Genomic DNA, 19,382 nt, shown 5'->3' with positions numbered 1-19,382 from the left:
ATAAAAAAATAGACTAACCCTTCATTTTTTGTTTTCTTTTTTATTATTTTTTTCTCTTTCTTTATTCTTTCCTCCTTCAATCAAACACCTTCACATAAATTGAGCCAGAGAGAGTATTAAGAGATAACAATTCAATTGACAATATCAAATTTATCCCCATAACATATGAGAAATGAGAAGATACGTTTTTCCAAAATTTGAGTTAGACGCGTAGATAGGAATACTTTATAAGATGCTTAATATCGTAGTTTGAGTACCTAAATAAAATATATTTCCTATTAATACAATGAATACATGAGTACAAATTTGTTAAAATACCTTGAATAGATGAGAGTTAATTACTTTCAACGTTTACATCTTATATTTTGAGCTAGTGTATTAAGTAATGACTTTAAACTATGAATCCAAGCGTAGAACTATAATGGCTCTTTCAAGTAAAATATAATTCTTAAGGAAGAGAAGTCATGTGGTCCTAAAAATGTATATTATGTGATCATGTGCCATATACATAGCCCAAGTGTCATTTTAGTTTTAAGAAGAAAAGTTGTAGGGGCTAAAGGCTACTGTATCAGGCTTTTAGAGAATTAAAGTTGATGAAAATTCTTGTATTGCATGTAGGAAAAGAAACAATAGTTTTCTTCGTCTTCTCGCCCTGATAACTGCAGAACTCTTCCTGTACTAGCACATCCAAATTCAGGGATGCGACGACACATAAACTTGTTCTTTTCTAGCATTCTCCATGTAGTACATGGGTAGAGAATGCATGGCCGGGCCACAAAGCATGCTCTGAAATGAACCATAATGTAAAATATGACAAACATGGTTGGTTTCTAGCGAGGAATTGGCTTGTTCACCTTGTAAAAGACAAAGTTGTAACTTGTAAGCAACGGGCCATTTTTGCTCCTTCCAAATCAATGATAAGTGCGGTTGCATCAGATTCCGCTTCTTACTCAATTGCTCTTTTCTTTTTATTGGGATCTCAAGTGCTGTGCTTCTGATACTTGCAAAAGCAATTTGCTTTCATTATCACAGGTTCACTGACATAAATCTTATGATTCCTCTTGAAATATTTTCACTGAAGTTGAAAAGATAAACACCTATCCTGTATACCAGCAATCCTTCTACACAGATACCCCTTTTTACCCTCAACCATTGCCGAGAAGATAATTTAAAGAATAGGCTGGACCAACCAGCTATAGGAATTCGTCCCAGGTAAAGTACTGATGTAGCTCTTTCAAACATTTTCCTAGGTCTCCTAAGAAAGTCAAAGTGATTTCTCAGAACAATAAGCTGATTTCTGCAGTGTCATTCCCCAGTAAGAGTATGGTTTTATTGAACCATTTGGTGGTAATATTGCAGAGAGTATCTGTAAAGAGGAACTTCATCGACACCAACTGTAAGTTTTGCGATCTTTATATTCATTCTTCACGATACTAATCTGAAGAAAGTATCTCCTGCAAAGGTTCCACCAAGCAGCTTAAGCACTCCACCCGTACAAATTGCTTGTCACCTGAAGGTCAACTCATATGGCTACCCTGACCTTCCAGCATTTTTCAAAAAGATCATAAAAAAGGCCATTGATCCATCCTTACCCCAGCATAATTTCCAGCTGCTGGCCCTGAGCTACCATACGAGGAGGTCTTGAAAAGAGCTTGAACAAAGCTGAACCAGCATACTGATTTGTTCTAGCACGATCACACATTGCAGAATTTCTGTCAGTCATATTTGCTCATTACTGAATGGCAAGTGGGACATCAAAGTGGATAGACTTAGTTGCATCGACAATCACCTCCATTCCTATTTGACGACTGCCTTTGACAAGGACGACATCACCACTATTTAAATAACTGATAATTTTATAAGCCATCTCATGAGCATGAGTAGTGCATACCAGTTTTATATCCTGACCACAGTCTATACCCTCAGCTACACTTAGAAACCTTGTACAAGTGCGACTACATCAAAACAGGCATCGCAGCAACTCTGAATCATCAACTCGTGGAACTTGAATTCTGTTGGACCAAGTTCAAGCATGTCACCAAGTGTAGCAATTTGTTTACCTTTGCTGTCGATGTTTCTTAACAAGTCAATGGCAGCTTGAGTGCTAGCAGGACTTGCATCATAAACATCGTTTATTATTGTAATCCCATTTTCAGCTACTTCAAGTTCCGATCTCCTGTGAACAGGTTTAAATTTGGATAAGGATTTTCCAGCTAGAGCAAGAGGAACACCGAGAGCACTAGCCACAGCAGCAGCAGAACATGCATTAATGGCTAGATGCAGGCCGGGACTGGAGATTACGAATTTAACCCTGAATATTTACCGACATGTCAAATAAATAAACCGTAAATAGTAAATGACAGTGATTTTTTTTTTTTTTTTTTTTTTTTTTTTTTTGAGAATGGTAACAGAATTAATTAGTAACAAAAGAAGATGTATCATTGTTTACTGAACCATTTCATCATAAATAAGTCAAGTGGTCCACCCAATTACAATGCAATTATGATGTCCCTGAATTTAACGAGAGACCCATTAACAAAAGGTAATAGATCCCTGCTTTTTTCATCAGGTTTCAATGATATTTTTACAAGAATATAAAGGTATTTAGTTGCCGTAGAAGGAACATATGAATGAAATTTTATATATCCTAACGATGCAGAGAACAATTTTGTACTTCTGTGACAGCCATGCCTTTTGAAGGGTTTCTCGTCAGGTATTCACAGAATGTCAACTCAAACGTCATAATATTTTTCCTGAAAAAATTACAATCTTCTCTTTAAAATACCAAAATGTAACATGCTGCTTTTAGCTATGTTTAAAAACATTATAATCCCTCCCCCCTCCTCCAAAGAATGAAACTCTAGAAATATTAAAACTAAAAGAAAAGAATAAGTAGTTAGCAATGACCATCCTATTTATTGAATTCCTCAAGGAAAAAGGAGAAGCTATCTTGTTACTTGTACGAAAATATGACAGAGAGAGAGAGAGAGATGTGGAAAATACAAATATATCTTCTCTATTAGCTATGAAGAGAGGGGATAATGATATGTCATGCTTCTATATATTTAATAACATCTAAGTCACACCAAAGCGACAAAAGATGAAAGCAGGCCTGCAGGTAAAAGCCCTTCAATTAGCATCAATAGCAAAACACCATATTTTACCAATTCGGAAAAGAGAAAAATGTAAGGGTAAACATGTTTAAAAGTTTAGTACTCTGAAAATGTTCAAACCTACGTGTATAATAATTCAAATTTCGTGCCAACGTCGAATAGCATGCTCTACAGAATGCTCAGAGAAAAGTTCAGATGAACTTACATCTCGTTGAACCCCTCTAGAACAATTTGTATACCGCGACCTCCATCTATGATTTGTGAAGAAACTAAACGAACATCACACCCCAACTTTCGGCCAAATAGGACCTTGAACAAGAAAAGAGAAAAGGCAATCAAGAAATATAACCAAAAGTAGAGCCAAGCCATCATAGCTTCACAGTACATTAAGATTAGAACCAACAAAATCCTTGTTTCTTCGGCTCTTATCTACTTGGGTAAAACTGTATCCAACAAATAACAGGGATGTGATAAGTAAGGTTGGATGTGTGCTCGAGATGCCATTTCCAATTACTCCAACACAGCCTTTAGTGGCAAATTCAGGGGTAATGCAATTGTGATCTGAGGCCATCAAAGTTTTGGCCAAAAGGTACCAAAGTGCTCTTTGAATCTTGTGGTCTTAAATATGCATTGTAGGATGTTTAAGTGTAAAGAGTTACTAAGTATAGAAAGTGACATTCTTTTTTAACAGACTAAAAAGAAAAGACGAAAAGTAAGACAAACAAATTAAAACAGAGTGAGTATTAGCTAGTTCAGACGGGGAACTAATTCTATGACCAACCAAAATGAAGCTTGATTACAAAGAATATCGACATGAAGAACTACTAAAAACAAGAAATAGTAGTCACCTTCTTAACTCCAACCGGAACTGGGAGGCTCATGACAAGAGGATCATCACCATTCAATACACACACATCCCCTGGCATTGCTTCTCTTAAAATCTCCCCTTTCACCATCGAAACCTCCTCCAAGCTCTCAAATTTCTCCAAATGCGCAGCACTCACATTCAAAACCACTCTTACATTTGGCCTACACATCCTTGACAGCTCCAAAATCTCACCTTTCTTGCTCATCCCCATTTCAAGAACACCAAACCCCACATCCCTCGACATCTCAATAAGCGATAACCCGACCCCAATCTCATTATTCCAGTTCCCTGGACTACAATAAACACTACCAACACTCTCCAAAACCAATGCCACCATACTCTTTGTAGTAGTCTTTCCTACACTTCCTGTTAACCCAATTAAACAACCATTAAACCTGTTTCTTGCATAAAAACCCAATCTTTTTAAAGAACTTATACTATCACCCTCCACTTTAACAAAACCATTGTTCCAACCCTCACAAATCCACTTTCCAATTACTCCAACACAACCTTTAGTGGCTAATTTAAGGGTAATGAAATTGTGGGCATCATAGTTTTGGCCAACAAGTGGGAGGAACCATTGACCTGGTACAAGTGTTCTAGTGTCTGTACAGATTGTTCCTGGTGGACCCCACTTAATGATTTTGCCATTAATAGCTTTGACTATATCTGAAATGGTCCAAAGAGGGGAATTTTGTGAAGAAGAAAATGTAGCTTGAGGAATCAAGATTCTTGGTTTGTTTGGTAAAGTGAAAATTGTGGTAAGTGGGAATGGAGAAATATGAAGTGGAATGGTTAGTGGACTCATTGGAGCAGTGGAAAGAAGACAGTAGAGAATGATGTTTTCTTTATAAATTGACTTTCTTTGTCAGAGTAGTACAACTTCTTCAAATGTTGTACATTGTGCTAATAAGCTTGTACCTCTGTACGTATTGCTTTAATTTTGGCTTTTGGGACGAAATCAGACTTGGATATTTCATCTCAATTTACAGTTAACAAATCTTTGATTATGTTTCAATAGTCATAGAATGATAAAAAATAAAAATAAAAAATACTTTTGGGTCTTTTGGTATGTAGACTAAATTATCCCGGAATTATAATCCTGTGACTAGTTTATTCCACTTGGGAGGTAGGATAAAATAATACCAAGGTTGATGGGATAAAATAGGATATACGTGCCTAAGTTTGAGATAAAATTTATACCTTATTTGATTAAAGGTATAATTTTATTCCAGAATAAATTTATACCTTATATAAATTTTAGCCCAAATTTAATTCGGGAATATCCCACCAGGCCACCAAATGTGCGAGTGTCACATTGTACTGGCCAACAAGAATGTATTGTACTGAATTAAGTACAGAGTTAGACCAACAGAAACAATGGACAAGAAATACATCAAAGGCAGCAGTCTCTCTATCTTTTTTATAAGGTCTAAAAGCAATTAACTTAAGTTGTTATATGAGATAAGGGTCAAAAACACACCCTAACTATCATTTTTTTTTAGTTTCATACCTAAACTATCATAAGGTTAAGAAAACTACCTAAACTATCACTATCATTAAAACACAATTTAATATGTGTGAACTCAAATTCCAAAAGCAAGTGAGAGTTGAAATTTTCTCAAAAATTGTCCATGGCATAAGATCTATGGTGTACCTACAGTAATTAAAAAATAATATTTTTTCAATAAAAAAACTGTATTTTAAAAAAAAAAAAAAAAAAACTGCATTATTTTTAAAAAAAAATCAGCATTTAAAAAAAATCTGGATTTTTAAAAAAATATATGAAAAAAGTAATAATTTTTGTAAAAAAATATTAAAAAATTTATAAAATCAGAAAAAAATGATTTAAAAAATGAAAAAGTTGATTTTTTTTTTTTTAAATGTGAAAACTAAATAATCAGTTTTCTATTTTTTTAAGAAAAATAACTTTTGCATTTTTTAAACTATTAATTTTATTTTCTATAATTTTTGATATTTTTTTTACAAAAATTATTATTTTTCAGTTTGTTTTTTAAAATAAATAGGTTTTTTTTTTTTAATTTCCATGTAGATGCCATTGTGACATTATTTATTCGCGTGGACAACACTTGACAACATTTTTATATAAAATAGAGAGAGTAGTCTCATCCATTCAATAATTTGAGGTGTGTTTTTATAAATAAATAGGATAGTTTAGAAAGCTTTTTCTCAACCTTGCTAATTTAGTGACATTTAAAAAAAAAAAAAAAAGTGATAGTTGGGGTGTGTTTTTGACTCTTATTTCTTGTTATATATCAATTTGTTTGCATGATGTTGATATAAATATGCAAGAAATTAAGCAGCAATATTCATTATAGGATAATCTTAGTGCTGCTACATTACAAACCGTTTTCTTGTACAGATAAGTCTCTCCTAATAATTTCTTATAACTTTATAAATAAATGGAAAATGAAAGCTACAAACGAGCGCTTTTGTGACATTTAAAAAAAATAAAAAACTATTCATGCACAACTGGAATAGCCTGAATAAGCATAAGCCTCTAAACTTTATCTTTGTGCACTTCCATTTCTAAACATGTCACCCATACGGAGATGTTTGTTTCATCGTATGCATAATTGGACTCGTGTTTATATGAGCACAAGCAAACCACTGCTCCTGGAATTGGAGGTTGGACACCGAATGACATGTATGTTGGTGGAATCCGAACCTGTAACTTGGCTCAAATTCTGTATATGTGGTAAACAAAAAAGTTGAACAAGATAGTACAAGTAACAGATTTTGAACCCAGTAAATCAAGATGGGTTGTGGTAGAATCCCGAACTCGAACCCATGATGTTCAAATCCTGAATTCGCCTTTGACCAACCGCATTAACAAGTGATCCTGTTACAGGTTGTCCGATAGTGCTCGTTCCATATATGCCAACTCCAAGGGGAGCAATTGGTGCCATTGAAGATTGTTTGTTTGATTTGCCAGAAGAAACTCCTGCTCCAGCACCAATTGTTTGACCAGTGATTGGACCTTGAGATACTGAAACATCTCCATCATTAACACTTGTAATGTCATATATACTTGTTCGTCTTCTATCCTTGTTCATCGAGTTTAAACGTATGAAGTATTTTTGGGCATGACTGGCCACTTGGGTGGGAGTTCTTGTCATGACAAAGTTCCGAGAAATGCTTCGCCAATCACCTTTTCCGTACTTCTCCAGACCAAGAAGGAACAATCTGCATACCAACAGAGATAAAGCAAATGAAGAAAAAGTCTGTGTCGATACAAAATCGAAAGGATGTTAAACTGTGTCTAGAATGCAGAATATGTCGGTAAGAATATGCATCATCAATTATTTCTCTGCAACCTTGGTTCTTAAAGCCAAGAAAGTGAGAAGTATAATTGCTACAAAAACGAGATCCAGTTTCAGGAATTTCAAGAAGTATAACACTTATTTTAGGATGAAAAGATGAATTCAAGTCAACTGTCATCTGATTATGATGTTGGACAAAGAGTGGCTTAATAAGTTGAAATTGTTCCAAAGGAAACCTACAATACACTGCCACTGAAATAGCAATATTCTCGTGTCTGTCAACAACAATTTGACATAGTGTGAGCTCAAACTTCAGAGTAATAACTAATAAATGCTGCTTATATTCAATAAACAACAAGAGTTTCCAGTTGAGTAGGCATACTTTGCTGCTATGCTATGCCTGCCACACTAAGCTGCTTACAATATACCTCTTATTGTTAACTAGTTATATAATTATTAAATCGTATTTATCTGTTTTAAAAACCAATGTCATACACTCGCAGGAAGCTTGAATTGGAGAAAGAAACTCTTGGGATTAAGAAAAGAAACATCAATCTGTAATTTCTGTCTAATGCATAAACAGAAGTCTGTATCTTAACATTCCAGACTCGCGAAATCCCCTGATCCACTTAGAACGTTTCTCTATCGACCAGTTCTCCCATCAGAAGAGTATTTTCTGAATGTGACAGGACGATAATACAGTTTTTTGTCAAATGTCCTAGACGAAGTACACCCTCACAACAACAGCTTTATGTTTCCATATTCTAACCGGAAAAAATTTATAAACAAATAAGAAGTTATTCATGGCCCGAAATCATGAAGACTTTTGCAACAACAGCTATTATGTTTCCAAATGATAGTGGTAATTGAATTAAAGACCACCGGAAAAAAATGTATTATATGTAGACTACTCAAATAGCAACACCGAAAGAAACATATCTGTGAAGTAAGTAATCATCAACTAGCTGTGTCATAAACTCATCAGCCTCCAAAGACTGCTTATATTATCAACTAATCTGGAACCTACTAATCACAGAAGTGCATGCATTTTCTTATTCATTTAAATGGCTGATAATATACACAAACCAAAAGGTGACACAAACATGACACTGGATTAAAATAACCGATTAGCAGTAGCCTCAAACACAGAAGATATGTACTCATGAATTTCTTACAAATACAATAACAACTGTCAACTATGCACCAGTCCCAAACAAGTTGGGGTCAGCTATATGAATCCCTGCTTCTTCATCTAAGCTCAATTCATGTATGAATTTCTTACAAATATACAACAAAAATACATCTAGCTTAATATTGTATTGAAGTGACTGAAGCTCAACGGTTACTGACCTGTGCTCATCCTCTGTCCAAGCAATCCCTTTACGACGGTCCTGATCCAACCTTGTAGATTTACCTCCATCATTCGACTCACCGTTTAACCTCCCTGAAGTCCCGCTCTTCTTGCCTGTTCTTTCATCACCACCATGGCTCAAAGACCTGTCAGAAAAAGAGTTGTAGCAAGGCAAAGGCACACAACCAGCCTCGATCCGGCTCACATCATCGAGTAAGAGTTCATAATGATTCTTAACTTCTTCTAAGGTTTTCCCTGGAACATCAGCTGCAATTTTCTCCCACCTAAATGCAGAATCTTCAGGATAAGTTGCCAATGCATTCTCAAATGCTATATCTTGCTCTCTGCTCCATACTGAGCTTCTTGATTTAGCTACTGTCATCTAGAGATTCTTAAATTCACTACCAAGCTTTTAGTGAAACATTCTATCAACCAAGTCTAAGCAGTCCCACAGAAAATCTTGAAAATTTGGTATTCATGGACACATATATACACACAACAATAACAACTACGTCTCAGTCTCAACTAGTTGGGGTCGGCTATAATGAATCGGACAAATTTCAAATTTAAACTTTGTCTCAGGCTAACATTATACAAAAAAAAAAAAAAAAAGAGAGAGTATATGCAAGAATTATTGATTGGGGTACTGAACTTTTAGAAACAATGTAACAGACCAATGAGGTCAGTGAGAATAGAAACAAAAGGATTCCAAAAATAGGCAAGTAGACTGATGAGTAGCTCTAATAAATATCAGTGGGCACCAGAAAGGAAAGAGATGCTGATGGATTCAAAATTTTGACAATTTTGGAATGCTGGCCCTATTGATGAAAAAAAAAAAAAGATACAAACTTTTGTTAAGACCTTGAAAAACATCTGAAACTCATGAATAGTAGCGGAGTCAGGATTTTCATTAAGGAGATTCAGAATATAAAAACAAAACAAAAAAAAAATCACAAGAAGAAGCCAAAAAAATTCAACATCTTCTATCTACACAAAATAATTTTAACTTTTATATATACAGTGATATTTTCTAGTGAGAACCCCTGCGCCCCCAACTCTGCCCCTACCCATAAATGGCAATTTTTTTTTTATGTTACTCCCTCCATCCATTTTTATTTGTCTTAATACAAAATAGTTGCCCCTAATTAAGGCTACTTATCCAGAAGTTTAGAAAATCAAGAGAAGTCCCAAAATAGTATTCACATTGATTCTTATTGATCCATGTTCAACAGTTTTTCCCTTAAGAGAAGTATTTTTCTTTCTCCACTTATGAAGTCAGAAATTTTTACAGGTTACAGCCAGTAACATCATTCAGTAAAGGTATGTCTTATTGGTTTCAATCATCATGTTAGCAACAATTAGGAGTAATATAGTAAAATTATCATTATTTTTTTCTCATTTTACTGCGATCATAATGATAAGTAAAAATGGAAAATACTATAAAAGAAATAGACAGCTTTAAGTAGTATTGGTGAATCCAATTCAATGTTAATTAAGGCTATGGATTAAAGAGAAGTGAAAGGGACTGCAATTAATCCAACCAAGAAGAAAGTCCCAAAATAGTATTCATACTAGCCTTATTGATACACATGTTGATTACTACTGTTTTGCCAGTACGGGCCCACAAGAGAAGTATATTCTCTTTTTCCTCTTATTGAAGTAGAGCTAACCCTTTTTATTTTTTTTTTTTCATTTTTTTTTTACAGCCAACAGCCAAAGATAACAATTTTAAAAGAAAGAAGCAATACTTCGCATAAACCGATTTCCAATGGTGGCCCTATTGATGATTCCCGTAAAATTCTCCAAAAATACAGGCGTGATCATCTTGTATACCACCTGAAAAATATCTTGCTAATTTGTTTTATTGGGCGAAATTTTTTATGTTGGGGCGTAAATACAAACAACATTTTGAAATTTGTCAAACTAAAGCTCTTGAAATTTGTTAAATAAATATTGAACTAATATAATGCCCAAATTCAAGTAACTGAAAGGAAATCAACATCCAATTACTTTCTAAATGTTTTAAAAGAGTAATGAGTAAGCTTAAATTTAAATCATTGAAAGCACAATTTTTCACTTTTTTTATTAGCTAGAATGCCAAATATATATTCTTTTTCTAATTATTTATCTTGTCTTTTTCTATCTCAAAAAAAAAAGTAACGAGCTTGAAGTACAATTTGTACTAATCAATTTGAAAAAAATGATATGTATAATAGATTGTTTTAATGGCAATTTTGTTTTTATGTTAGTTTTTTTGTGAGGGTTGAGCATATATATATATATATATATATATATATATATATATATATATATATATAAAATAGATTGTTCTAATTAGTTTTTTTTTTTTCAATTTGGAGCATATATATATATATATATATATATATATATATCACTTATTTATAGTTTTCTTGAATTTTTTTTACGCTATTTAACTATGGATTAAAAGTGTTTATTATAATTATATTATTTTATAAAATACTAAAATTTAAAATAGTGTTCATATTGGCTTGATACACATGTTGATTACAACTGTTTTGCCAGTACAGGCCCAAAAATAAATTCTCTTTTTCCGCCTTACGCCCTCGCCTTTTAAAACATTGCCAGTAACATCATTCAGTAAAGTTTTATTTCCTCCGTTTCAAAATTATCTGTCGTGATTACTAAAAGTAGTTGTCTCGAATTATTTGTCGTTTTAGAAGCTCAAGGTGCAATTACTTATTTCTTTCTCATTTTACCTTAGGAGAATTTTATCATTAATGGAGATGACACGTAAATAGAGTAAACATTTAATGGAGAGAAATTATTACTTAGACATAAATGAGAGTAAAATAGTTAAATAGCTCTCTTAATTAATGCTATTTCTTAACAAGCGTGTAACACAAAAAAGCCACAGATAATTTGAGACGGAGAAAGTAACAAATTGAACAAGTTCCAATAGTATCTCCTAATGTTCATTAAAAAAAAAAAAGAAAAAAAAAGAAGCTTTTACACTTGAAAGAAGCAGAGGAGGATATTATGATGGTTTGGTATAACACCCTTATGTAAACAAATTTCATTTCTTATTGATGATGACGCGAGTTTGAACTTGTTTGGGATTAAGGTGCAGTTATTGTTGGTGTCGTATTAAATTGATGATATGTACACTGTAAATACAAACAACATTTTGACAATTTGTCCAATCAAAGAGCTCTTGAAGTAACTTTTTTAAAAAAAAAAGAAAATATTGAGGTACTTTCTGATTGTACCAATTATCAACTAACTGAAAGGAAAGCAAATCCAAGATCTTTCTTGAATTCTTCTCCACTGGCAATGAGAGTGATGGAAACAACTCTATCACCATCAATTTCATCATTGAAAGCACAAGTTTTCACTAATAAATGGGACTATATTTTTATTAGCCAGAATCTTGTTCTTAAGTGCTACTCGGTATAAGCAAATAGTCGTTTAGCTAAACTTTCAAAATTTGTGGTTTTTGTCGAAAATGTTTTTCAAAAAAGTATTTTTTGAGAGTAGAAATTTGTGTTTGACTAATTAATTTGAAAAAAATGATTTTGTCAATATTAGAGCACAATTTATGCTTGACTAAGGTTCTAAAATTGATTATAGGGAAAAGTTGTTTTTTTCAGCTTTTGAAAAATAACTTTTGCAACTACTCAAAAAACACTTAATTTTTTCGTACATACTTGGCCAAACATTTCAAATTCCCTAAACTATGGAGTATATTTTATTAATAAAAATAAGCACTTTTTAGCCTTTTAGAAGCTTCGCCACATGCTATAAGTCATTGTTTATTTAAGTATAGGCTAATTAAAATGAGATATTATATGAAAAATAAGAGAATTTGAATTATGTTGTTGTAATCAACAGTCAACAACTACAGCTATGTACAGATTGGAGTGGGATTTTGAGAAAATGATTTCACAATGGTGGACCTATCCCAATTGAACACCAACTTGCAATGGTGACAACTAATAGGATGATACATTAGTTAAGGACAAAGAACAACTATCAAAACTGAAATCTGTTGTCCCAATAATTTCTAATGTAAGCGTAACAATTTTTCGCTGAGGAGGGAGAGCCCCTTCTGTTAGTTCTTGCATTTTGGAATTTGACCTATAGCCCACTCATAGTTTCTTACGACTGGCTATACAAATTTTCATTGTCTATGCCGCTCACTAGACGTATATTATATGTCGTGAGAATTCATCGTAAATTGATTAGTTTTATGTTGACTATCAATCTATAACAACTCAACTTGGGACCAGCGACAGTGATCCAACTTAACCCAAAAAAAAAGATTGTAAATATAATTTCAAAACTTAAAAACAAAGAGAATAACATTTTACAACTTGTTAAAAAAAAAGAGTGGAAGAGCATAGAAGTTAAATCCTTCAATTTTAACTAGTGGAGTATATTTAGAAGAACAAAAATCCCGAGTGGGTGGCAATTAGAGATGGCAAAAAGACAGAGCGTTGACGCCACTGTGTACTACTCCCTCTGTCCCATATTACTTGTCACATTTTTCTTTTAAATGTCGCTTAATTAATCATAAATAAGAAGTGTTTTTTACTAATTTACTTTTAACTCTTTTCAATAAATGTAGACTCTATTTATGTGTTTATCCATACTTTTGTTTACTTTCAAAAACAATTAATGTTATGGGTAAAATTTAATTAATTCTATCTTGGTTATATAAACTGACAAGCATTTAGGGACGGAAGGAGGGAGTAACAGAAAAGTGTTGTCTTCCTGTATTCGAAAATATATTCTGGAAACAAAACTAAGTAAAATCAGAAATGGAGAAGAAGCAGAAATAACAATAAACAAATCCGAGCCCACTGAATTCACAGTGTGTCCTAAGGAACTTAACCCCTCAAGTACCCGAGGTTAGGGATTATTTCCTCTCAGGATAGAACGGATTACCGTCATGTGTAGCAGTTACCTCAAACGCCGGTGTGCAGTCAACGCAAAAAATTGGCCAAATCACACTTAGAACTTTACTGTTTTGTGCAGAACGTAGTATGCAGAAAGAAGAGAGATTGCAGAATTTTATGTAAGGAAAAAAATCTAAGGAAAGACCAATATTTATAGCCTACAAAATAAAGAAGTGAAGAGGTGTGAAACATTTTCCATGAAAAGATGCAATGGTTCATCTCCCATTCACACCCATTCATAGGACCCCAAACAAAAAGTATTTGTCATTCTGTGGCAGTTGCAAGAATTTTATTCAGAAAAATAGGAACAGTGAAAGGGAAAAAAGAAAACAGATTTTGTTAGACTTCATGAACTGTGTGTTTTAGGTGAAATCATGCAAATATTCAATTTTTCTGATTTTCATTCGTCTCATGCCTTTCTGTTGGGTCGCACATCGGCTCAGGGAGAGTTACTTGGTTTTGATTTTTGGCAATCTTCACCTAATGTGCTAATTTTTGAAATTGAGTTAGACCTAAGGTCTATTAAACGTGATCACTGTTGCACCCCAAATCATCCCAGCAAGTCATATTTAGCAATATGAATTAATACATATGCTCAAAACTCCATTTAGAATGCAAATACTAAAAATCAAGTATTAGGTTGTCACCTTTTCAAGGTACCAACATGTCCAAAATTACCCCGAGCCTCTGGCTCTCAACCCCTCCCAATAAGTCTTAAAAAGGTTATACAAACTTATTCTAAGCTTCAATCATGATTCCAATATTAAATATGAAAAGCCAGATGTGAATGGAAGAAGGTACCTTATGTGGATATCGTTGTGAGACAACTGCAATTTAGCAATTATAACGAAAAAGAAGAACAAACAATTTTAACGTGGAAATCCTCAAAGGAAAGAAATCCACGATCATCATGTTTTACTAGGATATATAATTATGAAGGAAAGCCATGTATATACGATTTAGTGCTAAAAAAAGACCTAAACCTAGACCCTAAACCTAGTAGTCGGACCACTTATCCATATAGGAAACGGACCACTGCAGTCAATCCTAGGAACTGGTCCTTACATCAGTCCCACAAACATAACAGATATATAGAATCTGCCATGAAATTCTCTTTCATTAAAGATATATTTGAAGAAAACTGGAGTACCAATTGATTTGAGATAGAACTAGCATATACTATGTAAAACTATGGAGGATAATAGATTTCTATTAACTATCAAAACCAGTTATATGGGAAAAACTTTCAATTAAATGGCTGAATGTTGGTGCAAATGGAAACAGTAGCACGGTGAACAAAACTGCTGGTATTGGAGGAATTATAAGGGATAGAAATGGAGATTTAATAATGGCATTTGCTAAAAAAAAACTCCATTTCTGCACTAACAATCAAGCAGAGGTGCAGGTAGCCTTATTTGTAGTAAATTGGTGCAACCATTAAGGCTACTATAACACATCATCTTAGAAATGGAATCATTACTTAATTTTTGAACTAATGTTTCTGTACATAAGTAACTATTCCTATATCTGTTTATATCTAGTTGCTCTCTTACTGGGATCAAATTTTAGTAGTTGGAAATTACAATGAGAAGGATGTGGCAATCTGCAGTTTTTTTGTCAGTATTGAATTTAGGGATGTCTTAACTTAATTGATGTAGAGAGAGCGGTAAGGTTTATGTCCCCTTTCTCCATGTTATCTCTTTTAAGCAAATATATAATAGATGATCTCATGTCATGCCTTGTCAAATAATCACATGAATAATCCTACAATGATCAATAATGCACAAACTTGAATATGTTTATAAGGCTATCCACACACAACTACATGAATGAAAAGTGAGGAAATGAACCATTACAAAGTCGATAAACCATAATATATAATTACTTTCACTCCTTGAAAATACTTATGAAAGCTAGAACTGTCTGTGCAAGTGTGAGCACGAGAAGAAAGACCGCTGCTGCAGTTGACAATCCTACCCAAGGACCGTTAAAGTAATTGCGCCTCAAATTTGCCATCTTTTCGATTCAATGGCTTTTCACAATGCTCAACCACTTTTTTGCATGCTTCTTTGTAATAAAAGTCAGTTGAAGGGATGAGACCTTCTCCAAGTTTGTTAAACATTGTAGCCACTTCTTTGTCATCTCCCATCCTATTTCTAATGATTCCGTTCAACCGAAGCAAATTTATATCTTTGCTAGAGTCAATAAGTCTATCCATAAAAATTACATAATCCGTGAAAAGTTTAGGACGCACATTAGAGGAGTGTTGCTCATAGGCTATTAGATTTCTCAAAACGGTCTCTGTACTGTCAACCACCTCAAAACACGGGATTTCCATCACTCCATCATCGAATTTGATATCAAATAAACTTGTGGCATCCTCCTCATTGTCTTCTCTCAATGTTCTATAAATTTTCCCGGTTTTTGAGAATCTAATTCCTGCTTCATCAAGTTCTGTTACACTTCGCATAAGGTCGTGCCATATGTCCTCATCCTCAATTCGTTGCTTTTTCTTGGAACTACTTATTTGCAGAAGTTTCCAGGTAAACTTTTCTTGGTATGTTTTATTTTCTTGTTAGTATTCATTTCTGGAGGGCAACAACACAAGTGTACTACTTGAAGTAAATGTTTGATTTCATCGGCATTACCATTAGTATCACTTATGAATTTAGGAGTCACCTTTGGTAAACTACTACTAAAGTTGAGCTTCACCATTTTTATGAATGAGACGTCTGTATGATTAGTTATGTCATAAAGTTTGGTGAGGATAAAGAAAGGAAGTTGGTTTTCTAGTAGCAACAAGTCGCGATCCACAAGAGCTTCCATCCAAGCCGCTTTGATAATTTTGTCTTCTCCTATCGGCACCATTCCCCCCCAAAACTCACGGATATATTCAACCACGAAGCATCCATCAAGCAACAACATTTCCAAAAAGTTCCTATTGTTAAGGTCCCCTATATCTTCATAACACTTTAGTGCTTCATCCTTCAGCTTCTCCAATTCTCTTATGCAACTTTCCAAGTCAATCCCCTATTTCCTCTGGAGAAACCTTTGTCGGTAACGCAACTTATACTTTTCCATCGAGCCAAGTTTCGGATTATTTTTATGGTAAGGACCAATGGAGATCAACTTTGGCATATAAGCACTTGGATTTGATTCATGTAGCCCCACATTTACTTTAAATATGGTACAAGATTCGTTAGGCGATCCTTCATCAATGATCTGATTTGCAGATTCATTTGTTTGCAACCCTAATTGATCTTGACCATCAACTGTCTTAATCTCAATTAGGTAATCCGCTTCCCTGCCTTCTTGCATCTGTAAAAGTGGAGCAGAGTTATAACCATTTTTTCTAATATTTCCATTTTGAGTGTTAAGTTCACATAAGCGGTTAATTAAAAGAGTTTTAGAGTTTTAACTTATATACACAAAGTATACATAATACTCATCAAGTAAAAGAGAAAACTAACCGCTCGAGCTTGTTGATTGGCAACCGCAAAGGCAAAGAATGAAGCAGCAACAGCGGGTGAGGGGCTCAGCAACTGCTGGCAAGATGACGATTGATAAATGAAAATTGTACATATGATAAAAGCTAAGGTTCCATTTGAAAAAAGATATCAATTCCTCGGTCCCAATTTATGTGGCATTACTGTTTGACTCGCACAGAGTTTAATGAAGAAATGAAGACTTTTGAAACTTATGTCTAAAATAAGTTTTAAATATTTGTGTTGCTATAAATCATCTCATTAAGGGTAAAAAGAAGAATTATAAACTTAAATTATTTTGCAAAATATAAAAACATGACATTATATTTCAAACCGATCAAAAAGGGATGTGTCACATATATGTTTCAACCAAATCATGCATATTAAGATTTACTACTGTTATCCAAATTATTGGGGTGGCATGTTGGTAAGTAAGTTTTTCTAAGATCCCTTGTTAACTAGCTTTGAACTCGTTTTTCTTTCTCATCTCCCTAAACACTTCCTATCTTGTTCCTCTTGTCCAATAATTAAGTACACGCAAGAACATAAATTTTTTTTTTCTTTTTGTGTGTGTGTGTGTGTGTGTATGTCTTGTGAGATAGAGAGAGACCTCATGCTTCGCAGTTTCATTTGGAGGAGCTTGATCAAGCAGTGGAGTAATTTCAATATGCTGTGCCATCCCTCTTATATAAATTTCTTGAAACTGCAATTCCTACGAGAGAGAGAAATAGAGTTATTAAAATGGTACAGTATCAAACAGTAAAAGCAGTATATATAGACATCCCATTAAACTTGTAAGTATATCTTATTTGTGTGTACACTTAAAAGAGAGACATGTTTCAATAATTGCGCAGCTTGAACACCAGCAGTGGAGTAATTTCAATATGCTGTGCCATTCCTCTTAGATAAATTTCATGAAAAATAGACAACGTTAAGAGAAATAAGGGGAAATGGACATATCGTATTTATAATTTTGACCTCCCTTTGAACTTGTAAGTATATCTTATTTTCCGGCGAAAATTTCAACATGCTTCAATAATTGCACCCCTTAGCATAAGGTGGCTCCGCCAGGAATGCTGAACACGTGATAAAATGTCCCTATTATACTTCCATAAAACTCAAATTTTGAAAAAGTTTTGCATGTATTCTAAAGAGTTCATTACATAAATAAGTTAACCATATAAAATATGTTACCTCCTTGAAATTAAAACTGTACACCATCCCCATCACAACACAATAACATACTACATCTTAAAATTTTAAGGATGATATATTACGCACGAATACTAATAATTTCGTGAAGTTTTTAGTTAGGTATAGTAAAAGAGCAAATTCAAAGTATGAACATTAAGAGAAACTGGTCCACATCTTTTTTGTCTATATCTCAAATTTTAGTTTTAATTTTCATTTTAGATTATTCAAGTATCCCAAACTAATCCTAATATGGCAGACTTTAAATAAAAATTTAAAAGAAAAAGGAAAGAAGAACAGATTAACTACTTTGCAATTGAAAAGACTTTAGAAAGTTAGAACTAAGAGGAATGATTGCTATGGACAGTAATTTTCATAAAGTAAGCATAATGGAAGTTGAGGTAGAAAATAATGTAATTAAATTATTCGGCATGGCATAGAGCCATAGACTTATTAGGAAAAATGCAGATACTTACCTCTTTGTTTTGGTCGTTGCTCTTGCTTCTCCTGAAATGTGTCGTAAGAGGAATGTGATTATATATGCTAAGAACAACCACCCCCTGGGAAGGGGTGGGGGGGGGTATGGACTTGTTTATTCCTATCAGTGGGGTTACCAGAATGACAAATGATGTCATCTTTTACATTTGTACCTGATATTTCATTTTGCTTATTATTTATATATACATATCTAGTAAAAAAAATCGAGGTAAAAGGTATCCCTTAACAGTTAACACCGCTTGGTATATCCATTCCTAGATGGAGATAGAGGCATCGACATGTCCTAGATTGAATTCCCATGATGCCCAATTTTGTTAGATATTCTCTTTGTTAGTGTGTATTAGCGAGGGTGACAGTTTGTACCAATCGGTGTTGTGTAAGTATTTTGCAAGGTTTATAACACATGGGATAGGCAACGAATGGCGGAGCCAGAATTTTCGTTAAGGGGTTAAAAAATATAAAGAAGTAAATACATGAAGAAGTCAAGGGGTTCAACATCAACTATATATACATAAAAGATAACTTTAACCTTGTATATACAATTAATTTTTCGGCAAGGAGGTTCGGATGAAACCCCAACCCTACCTAGCTCCGCCCATGGCAACAACAATCAAAATCAATCAATCATGGTTCTCATTCTTACTAGATATGACTT

At 33.8% G+C, this 19,382-nt stretch overlaps 2 protein-coding genes, 1 non-coding gene and 1 pseudogene across 3 annotated transcripts; all 4 read right to left on the bottom strand.

Annotated features, from left to right (window-relative positions):
• Positions 1 to 449: 449 nt before the first annotated feature.
• LOC132044903 (uncharacterized) lies at positions 450 to 4,812 on the bottom strand. Its single transcript, XM_059435437.1, is given in 5 exon segments — positions 450 to 1,747; positions 1,750 to 1,944; positions 1,947 to 2,311; positions 3,319 to 3,422; positions 3,962 to 4,812. Coding segments are annotated over 5 exon segments (1,524 nt in total). The 5' UTR covers positions 4,790 to 4,812; the 3' UTR covers positions 450 to 1,715.
• On the bottom strand, positions 2,432 to 2,563 carry LOC132044905 (small nucleolar RNA snoR74). The gene has a single exon (XR_009412303.1). It is a non-coding gene; the product is annotated as a small nucleolar RNA snoR74 (small nucleolar RNA).
• Positions 4,813 to 6,485: 1,673 nt separating the features above from the next.
• Positions 6,486 to 9,416, bottom strand: LOC132044901 (transcription factor SRM1-like). Its single transcript, XM_059435436.1, has 2 exons — positions 8,616 to 9,416; positions 6,486 to 7,188 (listed from the first exon to the last, which is right to left on the bottom strand). Exons 1-2 carry the CDS (start codon positions 8,996 to 8,998, stop codon positions 6,756 to 6,758), a joined length of 816 nt encoding a protein of 271 aa, XP_059291419.1. The 5' UTR covers positions 8,999 to 9,416; the 3' UTR covers positions 6,486 to 6,755.
• Positions 9,417 to 15,440: 6,024 nt separating this feature from the next.
• Positions 15,441 to 17,717, bottom strand: LOC132044904 (UPF0481 protein At3g47200-like; annotated as a pseudogene).
• Positions 17,718 to 19,382: the final 1,665 nt, after the last annotated feature.

Source organism: Lycium ferocissimum, unplaced genomic scaffold (assembly GCF_029784015.1).
Source record: "Lycium ferocissimum isolate CSIRO_LF1 unplaced genomic scaffold, AGI_CSIRO_Lferr_CH_V1 ctg5432, whole genome shotgun sequence".
Classification (NCBI taxonomy): Eukaryota; Viridiplantae; Streptophyta; class Magnoliopsida; order Solanales; family Solanaceae; genus Lycium; species Lycium ferocissimum.
Note: the sequence above shows the minus strand (reverse complement) of the source record. Positions and strands in the feature narration are given on the sequence as shown.

Coding starts and splice junctions, on each gene's coding strand:
- LOC132044901 (XM_059435436.1), bottom strand. CDS start 8,998: ATGACAGTAGCTAAATCAAGAAGCTCAGTATGGAGCAGAGAGCAAGAT. Junction 7,189..8,615: donor TGGACAGAGGATGAGCACAG/GTCAGTAACCGT, acceptor GTTGGTATGCAG/ATTGTTCCTTCTTGGTCTGG.